At 38.0% G+C, this 13,938-nt stretch overlaps 1 protein-coding gene across 1 annotated transcript; it reads left to right on the top strand.

The window, feature by feature from the left end:
* The first annotated feature begins 5,983 nt into the window (after positions 1–5,983).
* On the top strand, positions 5,984–11,980 carry LOC121749036 (dihydrolipoyl dehydrogenase 2, chloroplastic-like). Its single transcript, XM_042143654.1, has 15 exons — positions 5,984–6,399; positions 6,957–7,103; positions 7,343–7,477; positions 7,605–7,722; positions 7,865–7,989; positions 8,242–8,367; positions 8,465–8,545; positions 8,945–9,007; positions 9,104–9,178; positions 9,266–9,344; positions 9,426–9,526; positions 10,229–10,342; positions 10,629–10,742; positions 11,133–11,204; positions 11,633–11,980. The coding sequence occupies exons 1-15, from the start codon at positions 6,094–6,096 to the stop codon at positions 11,678–11,680; spliced, it is 1,704 nt and encodes a 567-aa protein (XP_041999588.1). The 5' UTR covers positions 5,984–6,093; the 3' UTR covers positions 11,681–11,980.
* Positions 11,981–13,938: the final 1,958 nt, after the last annotated feature.

Raw genomic sequence — 13,938 nt, 5'->3', positions numbered from 1 at the left:
GAGTTTGGATCATTATTAATAAATATTTATCAACGTTGTTTAATAAAACTTAGAAGAATTGATTACTTTAAATAAAGCATAATACTCTAATTAACATTGATTAATGAATCGGTAGTCTTCAAAATTGATTGCTTGACGGTGGGTGATGGCTGCACTATTCAAAATTGATTGCACAAAACACCATTTCTTTTATTTTATTTATTTATTTAAATGTTGATTTTAAATTCAAATTGGATCTCATTTCCCCCTATTTTTATCTATAAATACTCCCATCTATCCTCACTTACACTCACCACATTCTTGTGTTAAGAATTTCTCTCTTCAATCTCTCAAGCCCTTTTCAATTTTTTCATTTTCCCCCCATTTCATGTATTTATTTGTTTACGTTTAGATGAGTACGACACTTGTAAATTATATCACTTTGTAATTTGTATGTAAATTATATCACATTGTAATTTGTTTGTAAATTTTATCATACTGTAATTTGTATATGTAAATTGTAAATTTGATATCATTTTCACCTTACTCGTCTTAATTAAATTTAAACTATTCATTTCCTTGTTCCAATTTATTTTATAATTTCAAACTACATAGCAAAAAAAAATTAATAAAAAAACCGCGAAACCGAACCTAAACCACTACAAATCGTCCGAAAACCGGCGGTTAGGAACCGAAACCCAAACCGTGAAACAGCCTCCCGGTTCGGTTCCGTTTCCATATTTTCCAAAACCGGAACCGGCGATTCCGACCCGAAACCGCCGGTTCATAAACCGTGGGCAGGTCTACGTGTATGTAACACGAATTGAACTCTAGACAACAGGATGTTTGCATTTTTGTGTGAATGTGGGTTTGGTCCACCATCTGTCCAATATGTATGAAGTGTGTTTATTATGGTTACAACTTTTTCCGTATCATTTACCTCCTAAACTCAGTCCAACAACTATTTTACAGTTTATGAACCTATATACATTTAATCCATTTCAAATATACAATACAGTACCATTTTGTTGTTCATACATGCATTGATTTTTTTCACAACTTGTTCCAGTTCTTTAAACCATATGAAATACATTAGACGACAACATAATATCGGCATGAATCTACAAAATAAATTCACTAGCAAGGAGGAGCAAAGTTGTCATGCAAGAAGTTTAATTAATCTCATATTCGTCTAGCATTTCATGCGCACCATCAAAACCAACCTCCATTTACATCCCCCTCATCTTTGCCAATGATATAAGGCATGATGGGAAAAATAAATGCGTAGAAATCATATTATAATATAGTGAACAAACTAATTTTGAATTAAATTACTTCTTCCCATTCCACCAACTTGGAATTGTATAGATTAGAGAGGTGGTGAAAGGATATTTGCTGAGCATGAGATCATTTTTCAACTCTACAGAACACCCACAACCACACAAACAAATGATACATAAATAAGTCATCACTATTTCACCCATCTTTCATAAATTCCAATTGACTCGGTTGTAATGCAGCTATTTAAACCACCTTGTGTGCAGCTGATCCACTCGCACAAATCAACCAAGACCTCGCGTTTTGTATACTCACACTCCCACTATGAAGCATGGAGGTGAAAATTTCCAAGGGATAAGAAGGTAGCTCCTTCAAATGCTCTTTGAAAACGGAGTTCCAAATATATGCATGCACATGTCTCATCATTTTATCATAACTGATCGTTACTTTTTTGGGGTTAATCAGTGAGGCCGGAGCAACCGTGGATTATAAACCTCCCTTTCATGCCTACTATTCAGAGGAAGTCCACATGAATGAGTTGGTAAGACATACTCCCTCCGTCCCATAGTAAATGTCACACTTGGGGATTGACACGAGATTTTAAGAGATGTTGTTTTGTGTGTTAAGTGGAAAGAGAAAATAATATATTTATATTAATGTGAGAGAGAACTTTTTCCAAAAAATGAAATGTGACATCTTTTGTAGGACAAACTAAAAAGGAAAGTGTGACATTACTATGGGACAGAGGGAGTACTAAATAATCACATTCGCCTAATGCGTTCGATGTTAAATTTTAACATTTGTTGCAGTACATCCCGGGATGGTGGATGAATTACTAAGGCTCCGACTTACCAATTGATTGTAAGCTAAGAATGCCCGACCATGCTCGATGGATGGTGAAAATCGCACCCACACCACGTAGGCCGTGCTTTGAGATGAGGTGGGGGTGGTTCGCCCACTATAGTATAGATTCAGCTACTATGTTAACGAATGGATATTAACTAGAAATTTGCGATTCGTGATATGAATTTTCATCTAATTTATGATATAATTAAGAATGTATCGTTTATGTTCAAATGTTGGTGGAGGTTCGCTGACGATCAAAGACTGCTTGGAAAGAAATTGTTGAATTTAATCATGATACCACTCACCTTGAGGATTTTCAACGAATGAATAACAAAAACCGTCCATATGTGTGGGGGCAGATCATGAATTATAAGCTATAAGGAGGTACAAGAAGTCGTTGCGAAAGACATTCAGATCAACATAGCCAATGGGGCTCACATGATGTTTTTGGTAAGACTCATCAAGTTGTTCACACTTTCTACCTACAAACAAGATCTTGTTGGAGAAATGAGAATATGGGTGAATGGAGAGTGAAATGGACCTTCGAGTGGAGGACAAAGCTTTTCGTTTGGGAAGAAGAATCTCTCATATACCTCATCAACATCATGGATCTTACAAATCTCTATAAACACAAGTGACAGAATGGTGTGATTGAGTGATTTATCAAATTCCTTATCGGGTTCTAAATGTGTTTTGCATGTTACCAACATTATGGAGGATGAGAGCTCGCCACAAGTCCAACAAAGACTCACAAGGATGAACATTTCCCCACCAAAAGCATAACTTCAAGTCTGGTTTCTTCTTTAAGAAAAAATCAACACCAAAGAGAGGTTTTCATATGAGGAGTAACTAGAATTGAGGATGACCGATGTATTATATGCAAAGAACAGATGAAAACTATTGAGCAACTTTTTTTGCCGCAAGCTTCTAGTAATCATTGGTAATACTGCTGTAAGTTATATCATGTTTTTTCAAAGATCCAAAGGCATGTGCTTTCTTGTATTGATATTTCGTTCAGAAGATTTGAACTTGTGGACTTCCAAGTTTTATGTCATTGTGTGAACCATTTGACATATTATAAATAAAATGGCATTCTAGAATTTCAAATCTAACTAGGAGTTTGAAAATAACCACCTTTTAGTAGTAGTAATTATTATGTCATCGATAATAACTTACTAAACAAACTTTAATGTAATTTTAGAATTATTAACAATATTGTTATTATATAAATTAAAAAATATTATTTGAATAATTATGTTAACTTTTAATTGAATTAAATAATGTATAAGTTTAAATTTTTAATAACATTTCTTAATATTTTTCAAACATATAATAAGTAATCTATTACAAAAATATATTTTTTAGAATTATATATATATATAGTATATATATATATATATATATATATATTAAGAAATCATAATCTCTATTAATATTATATAATATTTCTTGACAACTAAACAAACTTTTAAAATACAGAAAAAACTGATAATAATATCTTAAAACAATACTAGAAACATCTGAAAAATGATTACCCGTTTATTTAAGAACTATCCTTGGACCATGATATTAAAATTCATTAAAGATTCTTTGTAGAACTCAATTATCTAAAGGCTATTCAGTCAAATTATTGTTTTTTTAGAAATATAGTTGGATTTGGTTGAAACTAACTTAGACTTATTCATGCATTATAATTTATATTCACTTGAGAACTGATATTTTAGCTTAATCGTGAAAATTCAACACTACTATACTAGTAACGAGTATAACTAATTTTATGATCTGAATTTTAATATATGATCATAAGATATATTATGCGGATATAAAAATATAAAAGAATGTAAAAATTGAAAAAGCTGCTTAGTTGAGCTGAGTCTTAGTCTTAGAGCACCCGCAACGCGTGCCGAAACCGTTCCGCGTGCCGTTCCGCCGGAACGGTTTCGCCGCGGAACGCGTTGCGGCGCTGCATTCCGCTCCCGTCCCGTTCCCATTCCGTGCCGGGTGCCGACGGCACGTAACGCGGCACGGAACAAGCCGCCACGCGCCTGGGCGACGTGGCCGATCCCCGTGCGTGCGTGCTTCCCACTCGCCGGCCCGCGAGTGGGACACGTCAGCAATGACGCAATAATTATTTTTTTTTTATAAAAATCGAATTTTAAAAAAAAAAAAAAAATTTTTAAACGGTAACATTACCGTTTTTTTAACTTTTTCTTAATTTTTTTAATTTTTATTTTTATTTTCTTATTCTATAAATACACCTAATTCATTCATTTTATACACAACTACACATCTATTCTTCCTACATCAACATCAATTTCTCTCCAATTTTCATATTCTATCTCTTCAAAAAATGTCCGGCGACGGCAATTACGGTGGTGGCGGCGCCGGAGGGTGGGATCTCAACGCGTTCGGCGATTGGGAGACCATGTACAACACACTTGGTGGTTCTGGGTCATCGACGCCGGGCACGCAGGGGTCGGCGACGCCGGGTGGGTACCAACCACCCACTTTCGATGTGGATGCCTACGCTCGAGGCTCCGGCTCGCGGCTTTCCCAGGGTTTGTCCCAGATTCGGGAGGATATCCCCGTTGAACCCACTCAGGGAGGAGGCCGAGGCGGTGGAAGCTACAGGGCTGCGTCTGAGGCACCCGAGGAGGATGAGGAGGAGGAGCCGGAGGATCTGGGCCGGCATCCCTACACCAACGAAGAAACAAAGGCGGTGTACACCGCCTGGCTCACCGTCTCATATGATCCCATCGTCGGCAACCAACAAGCCGCCAAGTGCTTCTGGGAAAAGGTCCGTGATGTCTACCACGAGACTAAGCCGAAAGGGGCCCGGAAGCGCAAATATACAATGCTTCGTGCTCACTTTGGCCGAGTCGATTTACAGGTCAAAAAATTCTGCGGGATCTACTCCTCCGAAGCGGCGCACTACCAAAGCGGAGCTTCGGGCGCCGACATACTGAGGGCGGCTATGCGCGCCTTCCACCAGGACACCGGTGTACAGTTCAAATATGTTGATATTTGGCAGCTCGTCAAGGACGAGGAAAGGTGGGCCGGTGGTGTCCGCTCCAGCTCGGGATCAACCTCAAAGCGGACGAAGCACACGACGAGCGGCCAGTACTCGTCTGGTGACACCGATGCGCCCAGTGATCGTGGCACGCAGGAGGTTGGGGTTACGGCCGCCGAGTACGAGGGATCTAGCCGTGGGCGCCGTCGTCCGCAAGGGACGAAGGCGGCGAAAGCGGCTAGAGCGAGGAAGGGCCGAGGAGAATCAAGCCAGTCGGCCTCGGGATCGGGCTCACAAGGAGGCTCGAACACACTTATGGTGGCGTACATAACCGCCACAATGGCGGACACTTCCCGCTTCTCGTACGCCCAATTCACGGCCTGGTGGAACGGAATTGTGCATATGGCAGGACTACTTGGTCTTCCCCCTCCCCCTAAACCTCGACCGCCTCCGGAGGATGATTCGCCGGCGGAGTAGTTTTTTTATTTTCCCACGTTTAATTGTGTGTTTTTTATTGTGTGTTTTTTATTTTTTTAGGATTTGAATTGTGTGTTTTTTTTAATTTTTTTAAGTTTAAGTTGTAATTTTTTTTAATATTGTGTGTTTTTTAATAAAGTATGTTTGTTTTTTAATAAAGTATGTTTGTAGTGTGTTTATTTAATTTAATTTAGTTGGAAATAAAAATAAAAATTGAAATAGAATGAATAGTAATTTAAGGAACGGTTAAGGAACGGTTAAGGAACGGAGGGTTGCAGGTTCCGTTCCTTAGTTAAGGAATGGAGTAAAAAAGTACAGTGGGGCCCTCAAATAGTGGTTTAAGGAACGGTATAGGAACGGTATAGGAACAGCGTTGTGGATGGCCTTAGACTCTTAGCAAACTCCGCCACCCCTCAACGGATCTCCCAAAGCTGCCTCCACCTTCCCCCATTAAAACCACCCCGCCTCCTTCACCCACTGCGCATACTTCTCCTTCTCCAAAAATGCAGTCCGCCATTTCTATTTCCCTTTCTTCTCCCTCCCCGATCCCCCGATCCTCCGCCGCCTGTCCGCGCTCGCTCCGCTTCTGCGGCCTCCGGAAAGAGGCATTCTGCCCCGACGCCTCCCCTGGCGCGACGCCCTTGCGCTTGCCTACCTTAAATTCGCGTTCCCAGCATTCCAATTTGAATGCTGTTTTCGCGGCCTTGAAAGGCAACGGCTCGCCCTCGTCCAATGCCTTCGACTACGATCTCGTGATTATTGGAGCTGGAGTTGGCGGCCATGGCGCCGCGCTTCATGCTGTTGAGAAGGTGAACTTGCTTGTTTGTGACAGTTGCGCTCTGTTTCAGATTTCCTTTTGGTTTCTTTTGCTGCGTCTTTTTTTGGTTTGCCTGCGGTTCAATTTCAATATATATGCAATGTCGTTTGGTAGAAGAATTGTTTCACGGATATTAATAAGTTATAAGTGACGAGGTATACGACTTTTCTATCACCATTTTTAAATTTACCTTTCAACATTTGTGATCTACTGCTGGAAGAATTATTTTTCTGTTTGAAGGCCAATGTGCATACATATATGCGGAAGGGTATTATTATTTCAAATACTCCTATAAAGAGCGAGTGTGTAAATTGTTTTTTTTTCCATCAGATTAATGCTGCTTTTTTGTGTTTTTGATTCAAACCATTTTCTTTTGTTCGATTGCCACATGAACTAATTGGTTCTGTTAAGTAGGCAGATATAGCCAATTCCAGCATATCCATCTTGAATATGATAACTTCTTTCATGATTTGTATCATGATAACTGTGATGCAATCACTGCAATATTCTGGTTATTGGACAATAATCTCGAACTTATATGAATTGTAGGGCTTGAAAACTGCTATCATTGAGGGGGATGTAGTTGGAGGAACATGTGTCAATAGAGGATGCGTTCCCTCTAAAGCACTTCTTGCTGTCAGTGGTCGCATGCGAGAGCTTCAAAACGAACAACATATGAAGTCTTTTGGTTTGCAGGTATTTCTTTTTCCTGTAACACTGAAACGTGTGCAAAATGATCTTAAATTTACTGTAATAACCCTTAATTCCCTTGTGAGTGTGGCATTCAAATTTGAATATCTTGTTAGTGCATCCTAGATTTTATGTAATCTGCGTAACATGAGAGTTATAGTTGTAAGTTTTTCTGTTCAAGGTTCTCTCCCTTCTGGGCCATGTTTCACAAACTTACTCATCATCAATTTGTGTTAATAATATAGGTTGCAGCGGCTGGATATGACAGACAGAAAGTTGCTGACCATGCAAACAATTTGGCCTCAAAGATCAGAGGCAACTTGACCAACTCAATGAAAGCTCTTGGTGTCGATATATTGACAGGTTTTGGTACAATTTTGGTAAGTCCATATCTTCAGTCCCAGGAGATCCTAGTCATGTATATTTAGAAATTTTCTATAGTTTATAACTAGTAGAAACTATATTATATAATCTACATTAAAATGTCTATACTCAAACGATATTCAGGGTCCACAAAAGTTGAAATTTGGAAAAGGAGATTCTGGAGACAAGATTATAACTGCAAAAGACATAATAGTTGCCACTGGTTCTGTTCCTTTAGTGCCCAAGGGAATTGAAGTTGATGGTAAGTGCTTTTCTGCTATTTATATTTGCTCTTATCTTAATTTTCAAGTTATTTTGCCAGATTTTCCACTGTTTCACTTATCTTAGGCTGATGATTTGTGCTGATCACTAGTCATTCCATGCTTGATATCGATTGACTGCAGGCAAGACAGTAATTACCAGTGACCATGCTCTTAAACTGGAATTTGTTCCTCAGTGGATAGCTATTGTTGGAAGTGGCTATATTGGGCTTGAGTTTAGTGATGTGTACACAGCACTTGGAAGTGAGGTGTGATAGTTTAATCTTCCCTATTATTTTGTATCTAGACTGTTTATACTAGTAGTGTTAGATTTATTCTGGTTAGGGCAGTAGATTTCTTTTTACGGCTTCTTGATAATTCTACTTCCCCGGAGTTCTGACCACCAATCCTGATCATATACTGTGCCTAAGCGTAGACCTATTCAGCAGTCTCTTTTACACCTTAAGGTTATTTGCATGTTGTAAATACATTGATGATCTCATTACTGCTGAATCGCACAGGTTACTTTTGTTGAAGCTTTGGATCAAATCATGCCGGGTTTTGATCCGGAGATTGGAAAATTAGCTCAGCGAGTTCTCGTTAATCCTCGCAAGATTGATTCTTACACTGGTGTATTTGCTAGCAAGGTGGCTTACCAGTCAAAATTTTCTACTTTTATGTACAGACAAATAAAATAATTCATACATCCATGCTCAATTTTTATGAAGTTGACTCGTGGTACAGATCACTCCTGCAAAAGATGGAAAGCCAGTACAAATAGAGCTCATTGATGCAAAGACAAAGGAGCCAAAGGAAACTCTGGAGGTAATGTTCAGAAATCTATCTCAGGGGAATCTGGGCATGTAAATCTTATATAAATTCTAACGTTCTGCACTTGAATTTCCTTAGTAACAATTTAATGCTGCTGAGTTAAATTATTATTAATATAAAACTCTAAATACTTAGTAAGCTGAGAAAAGAGACGTAACGGAAGAAACATTATATGTCATATATTGCAAATTATTATCTGAAGTGCTAAATCCCCTTTTCTCCCATTTAATCTTTTAGATTGTTCTCAGCTGATATAACTGAACTATGAAAAATTGAAAACTACTGTATCTGTATGCCAGTGCTTGTTTGTTGAATTTTAGTCTTCTCTATCTGTTTTGTCACTACTCTTATTTGGAATTGAAAGTGTGAAGTAATATTCATGAGTACCTGCAGGTAGATGCTGCACTTATTGCAACTGGAAGGGCTCCATTCACTAAAGGACTTGGTTTGGAAAATGTTAGTCAAATTGGCCATTAAAATTGTATCATCATTGCAAAATGAATTAAAATATAGTAAGCTAATATTTTAAATTATATTTACTTCGAAATCCAGATTAATGTTCAAACACAGCGTGGATTTGTCCCTGTTGATGAGCGCATGAGAGTTATTGATGCAAATGGGAAGTTGGTGAGTCTGCAGTTTCATTTTTCTTATTTTGTATGTTCAAAAGTATTTATGATGTGCCTATTATTCACCCTAAGTTCTGCTTGTTAGGTTCCCCATCTGTATTGCATTGGGGATGCTAATGGGAAAATGATGCTTGCCCATGCAGCAAGTGCACAAGGAATATCTGGTATAAATTTCATATGAAACTTAAGCAATTTAATTTTGCATACCATTTATAGCTGTCAGTAACCTCTGGAATTGGTTTCAGTTGTTGAGCAAGTTACAGGGAACGACCATGTCCTGAACCATTTAAGCATTCCAGCAGCATGTTTCACCCATCCGGAAATCAGTATGGTAGGATTGACTGAGGTATGTCTTTCCATCTCAAAGTGCTTTTAGTCAGTGCTTCTTACTTGGTGTTCAGATCCTGCAGAATATAGCAGTACACTACCTAGCTATTTCGGATACTTCCTTCTCTTCATATGTGAAACTAGCTCCTAGTCATTCACGTACCTTTTGTTTCTTTAACTCGGGGAGTAAATATTATGTAAAGGGTGATACTAGTCAATTTCAGTAATGCTCCATGATCGCTTTCTTTTTTTGCAAAGAGTGGCCTGAGTGATTGCTGGTTAATATAATGTTAATCTGGATAGGCTAAAAGAGAGTAGGTGTAATAGTGACAGAATAAGAGGTAAATCTCTGTCTGCCATTTATAGTCACATGTTGACTCTGCGTGAGTTTAAGAAATTGTTTGATTTTGTGAAGAAAAATGGAGAAATGAGTTAGTGGAATGTGGACCACACTTTTATTTATTGATTTTATAATAGAATGTGAATGTGATGATTCAGTTGAATGGTGGGTCCACTTTACCTAAAATGGGAAAAAAAAAAAACAAATGAGACTTTAAATCACGGACATCCCGAAATGGCAAAATTAGACATTTTTTCACAGACGGATTATTCTATTAAGAAAGAAGTATTTATTTCTCCTGAGCGTATCACAATGGATGTTGACATAATTCCTCGAAAGCATGGTATAAAAGAAAACAAATATTGATTGTTGCTTTTTCAGCCTCAAGCAAGAGAAAAGGCTGAGAAGGAAGGATTTGAAGTAAGCATTGCCAAAACAAGTTTCAAAGCAAACACAAAAGCCCTTGCTGAAAACGAAGGAGAGGGAATGGCCAAGGTAATACATAATTCATAGTATAAGTTCCTTCAGTTTTAGTTCATTTGATTCTTATGATCTAAGCTCAGTGTAATTGTTGGTAAACGAATCAACAAATCACATATACTACCCTCTATGTGATACACTTTTTTAGAAGAATCTTTTGTTAAGTTACAAAGTATCCTCCTCCTCTGTATGAGTTTGATTTAAGAAAATTGATAGTGAACTCTACATTTACTTTTGGTCCTTCTAGATAATGATGTATAATATAATGTGGTATGCGTACTGAATCCAGTGTTCTTTACAGTTGATATACAGGCCTGACAACGGTGAGATCCTTGGGGTACATATCTTTGGATTACATGCTGCAGATCTCATACACGAGGCATCTAATGCCATTGCTATGGGAACACGTATACAGGTATATTTAACTATAAAATGCAACCTACTACTCTAAGTACTCTTTATGAAGAGCCTTGTAGGTAAGATACCAACTGCATAAACTGTAGCCAAGAAAGCAAGAAAATGTCTTACAGTTGAAAAATAGGATAAAATAAAATGGACAGAAAATTCACCTACTTGATGGCTTTGTACAAAGTTTATTACTATTGATTATCTTTTCAGACTATTGAGCCTTGCTTGAAAATTTACTTTTTCTGCAATGAGGTGTATGATCAGCAGAAAATGTTGAAAACTAAACTATGACCATTATTTGCTTCCAACCACACCAAGAACAAATTAAATCTTGGGGAAACAGATTCAATTTGAATTATCTGCCTTCAGTGTCAGCTGTTTACTTTGTACATTGCAGGACATAAAATTTGCTGTGCATGCACATCCAACCTTGTCTGAAGTGCTGGACGAACTCTTTAAATCAGCAAAGGTAACCCTTTGGTTTCTCTTCTTTATAAATTTGTGGGCAGGAGGTCTGTGCTGTATAATTCTATACTATATGATGGCTAACATCACACAAATGCATAGAAAAACCGTTCTCAGCCAAAGCATAAGTTCCTACCCTACATATTGGGGAGGCGAGAAATTAACAAAATACTACTAGCTAGTGAGACTCCTCATGCACTTGCAAACATAAACTGCAGGTAAAAGGGAAACCATTCTTAACTCCTGAACCGAAGCCCTCTCTGATTTTTCAATGGTACATTAGATGACTACTGTTCTCCTTAAGATAATGTGCTTAAAGAATATACACTGATTTCCCTAAATTGATGGTACATCTTCGTTGAGGGTCAAAGTCTCATTGTAAATATTTTCTTCGGAGAATAATCATACTTCCACTTGCTTTTGTAACTGCAGGTTAAACTCAGTGCCTCTAAAACAGTTGCTGAGCCAGTCCCCGTTTAGGTTTCTTGGGCTGTTGTAATTTATTAGAGTACGTGACTTCTCAAGGTTTTGAAGCTGTCGATCATGGAGAGGAAATGCTGAAACGGATTCTCTTACAAATTATTGCGATTGTTTTCGATTTTACTGGAGTCTCTAATAGTTCCTAGGAAGGTGCTATGATAAAAGTTTTGGATCTGTAAACTAACATTTTAGTTACTTTCTTTATGTGCTATGGGAATTCAATTCGTCGAAGGGGCTATGAATTTGTGGAACTCGGTTTATCAGTCAAATAAGATAATTCATCCATTTGTGTTGCATGAATTTTCAAATTCCAACACTAATTTTCCTCCCTCGTGTTCTGACTCTGACATTTTAAATTATATTCGGTGTATAAGGTCATCCGCAACGCTGTCTCTTATCCGTCTCTTAACCTTCTTCTCATCTCTTCACTATTCATGAGCTCTACGGTACTTTTCACCCATATCTTAATTAAGAGACAGCACATGCATCCCTCCATCTCTTAACTATCTCATCCCTTAACTATTCATTCAATTTCATTTTTTATTTTTATTTCCAAAAAATTCAATTAATAAAAACACACTTCATTAAATAAAATAAAATTAAAACTTAAAATTCTAAAAAAAAAAAACAACATTAATAAAATCCTAAAAAAAATAGATAATTTAAAATCTTCCGCTCACTCTCTCTAAATTCAAAATCTCAAAATTCAAAGAAGCATAAGAATATCATCAGTTGCGATGTCTTATTCCGTGGGATCAAAGCTCGAGGCAACAAAAAGTCGCAGCAATAGACTTGGGGAGGTGAAGGATTTTATTTCGAATTTGGGAGAGAGCTCCGACGAACTTTTAGTCCGTGGATTCCAACGATACTTGAAAATTCAGGTTGTTTGATTTTTTTATTCGATGCATTTGCTCAAATGGATCCATGAATGAATTAAATTTGGGAGAAGAATAATGCTTTGAGATGAATAATGTAGAGTGTTTGAGTGAGAATTGAGAGTTTTTTTATGGTGGATTAATTTGTGGGAATGATTTGATATTTATAGAAGTGATTGAGGGCTTAAAAAAATAAAATAAAAATAAAAAATTTGCAAAAAACGCCTATAAACGGCTAGTATATTTTTTGGGATTTTTTTTAATTTTTGAATTTTTCTTGAATTTTAAAAAAAAACAAAAAAAATATTTTTTTCGGATAAAGACGACGTCCACTCGCAGGCCGGCGAGTGGGCGTCACGGACGAACCGGAGCTCGCCACTTCGCCAACGCGCGTGGCGAGCTGTCTCGCGAGACTTCCCTCTGCGGCGAGACAAGGGACGGGATGGGGACGGGCTGGGGACGAGACGGAGCCCGCAGCGCTGTCTCGATGCATTCTCGTCTCTCCGAGACTAGATAGAGCCCGCAGCGCTGTCTCGATGCATTCTCGTCTCTTCGAGACTAGATAGAGCCCGCAACGAGATGCGTTGCGGGTGTCCTACCGTATTAGGTTAGTCATGTGGTTGGTAAGAGATTGAAGACGGACTAAGTTGATATGGGAGTAAAAAATAAGTAAATAGTAGTAGCAGCAGAAGCAGCCGTCGATGAATTTTATTTCTTTAATTCGTGGGTTAGGAAATATCACATGTTTTGTTTTCCAACTAAAGTAGTAGTAATTTTTTTGGTTTGATTTTGATTATGATAATCAAGAAACCACTCTTACACCCACGTCCTTTAATTGTGTCACTTAATTAAATGGGTTTATTTAATTAATGAACTAATGGGTTTAATTGGCTTTAGAGCATCCACAACGGTGGCGTCCGTCGCCACTGCCGTCAGCGCCGCTGGCACGGACGCTACCCGCCGCCGCTGCGCTCGCGCCGTGCCAGCGAGCAGCTGACATGGCGAGCTGGGATTCGTCAACGGCATAGCCGTTGTGTTTAAATTTTTTTTTAATTAAAAAATCGGTTTTTAATTAAAAAACCGATAAAAAAAAATTCACTTCCCAAAAAAAATATATCCGTTTATAACCGTTTTTTTCCACTTTTTAATTTTTTTTTTCATTTTTTTACCCCAAAAATACACACTTTCATCTATAAATACCCCCAATTTCACTCCCAAAAATTCACATCAAACTACACAATTCTCATCTTCATTCTCTCATATCCGTTTTCATCTTCAATCTCTCATATCCATTTTCATCTTCATTCTCTCATACCCTACAACATCACTATGTCCGGCCAAGACGATAACCCTACGGGCTCCCACGGTTGGAACCTCGAATGG

This window comes from Salvia splendens, chromosome 1 (assembly GCF_004379255.2).
Source record: "Salvia splendens isolate huo1 chromosome 1, SspV2, whole genome shotgun sequence".
Taxonomy (NCBI): domain Eukaryota; kingdom Viridiplantae; phylum Streptophyta; class Magnoliopsida; order Lamiales; family Lamiaceae; genus Salvia; species Salvia splendens.
Note: the sequence above shows the minus strand (reverse complement) of the source record. Positions and strands in the feature narration are given on the sequence as shown.

What these genes read in the sequence shown, in the direction of transcription:
- LOC121749036 (XM_042143654.1), top strand. Translation starts at nt 6,094, where the DNA reads ATGCAGTCCGCCATTTCTATTTCCCTTTCTTCTCCCTCCCCGATCCCC. An exon ending in CGCTTCATGCTGTTGAGAAG is followed by an intron (nt 6,400 to 6,956) that starts GTGAACTTGCTT and finishes TATGAATTGTAG; the next exon opens with GGCTTGAAAACTGCTATCAT. An exon ending in CTGGTGTATTTGCTAGCAAG is followed by an intron (nt 8,368 to 8,464) that starts GTGGCTTACCAG and finishes CTCGTGGTACAG; the next exon opens with ATCACTCCTGCAAAAGATGG.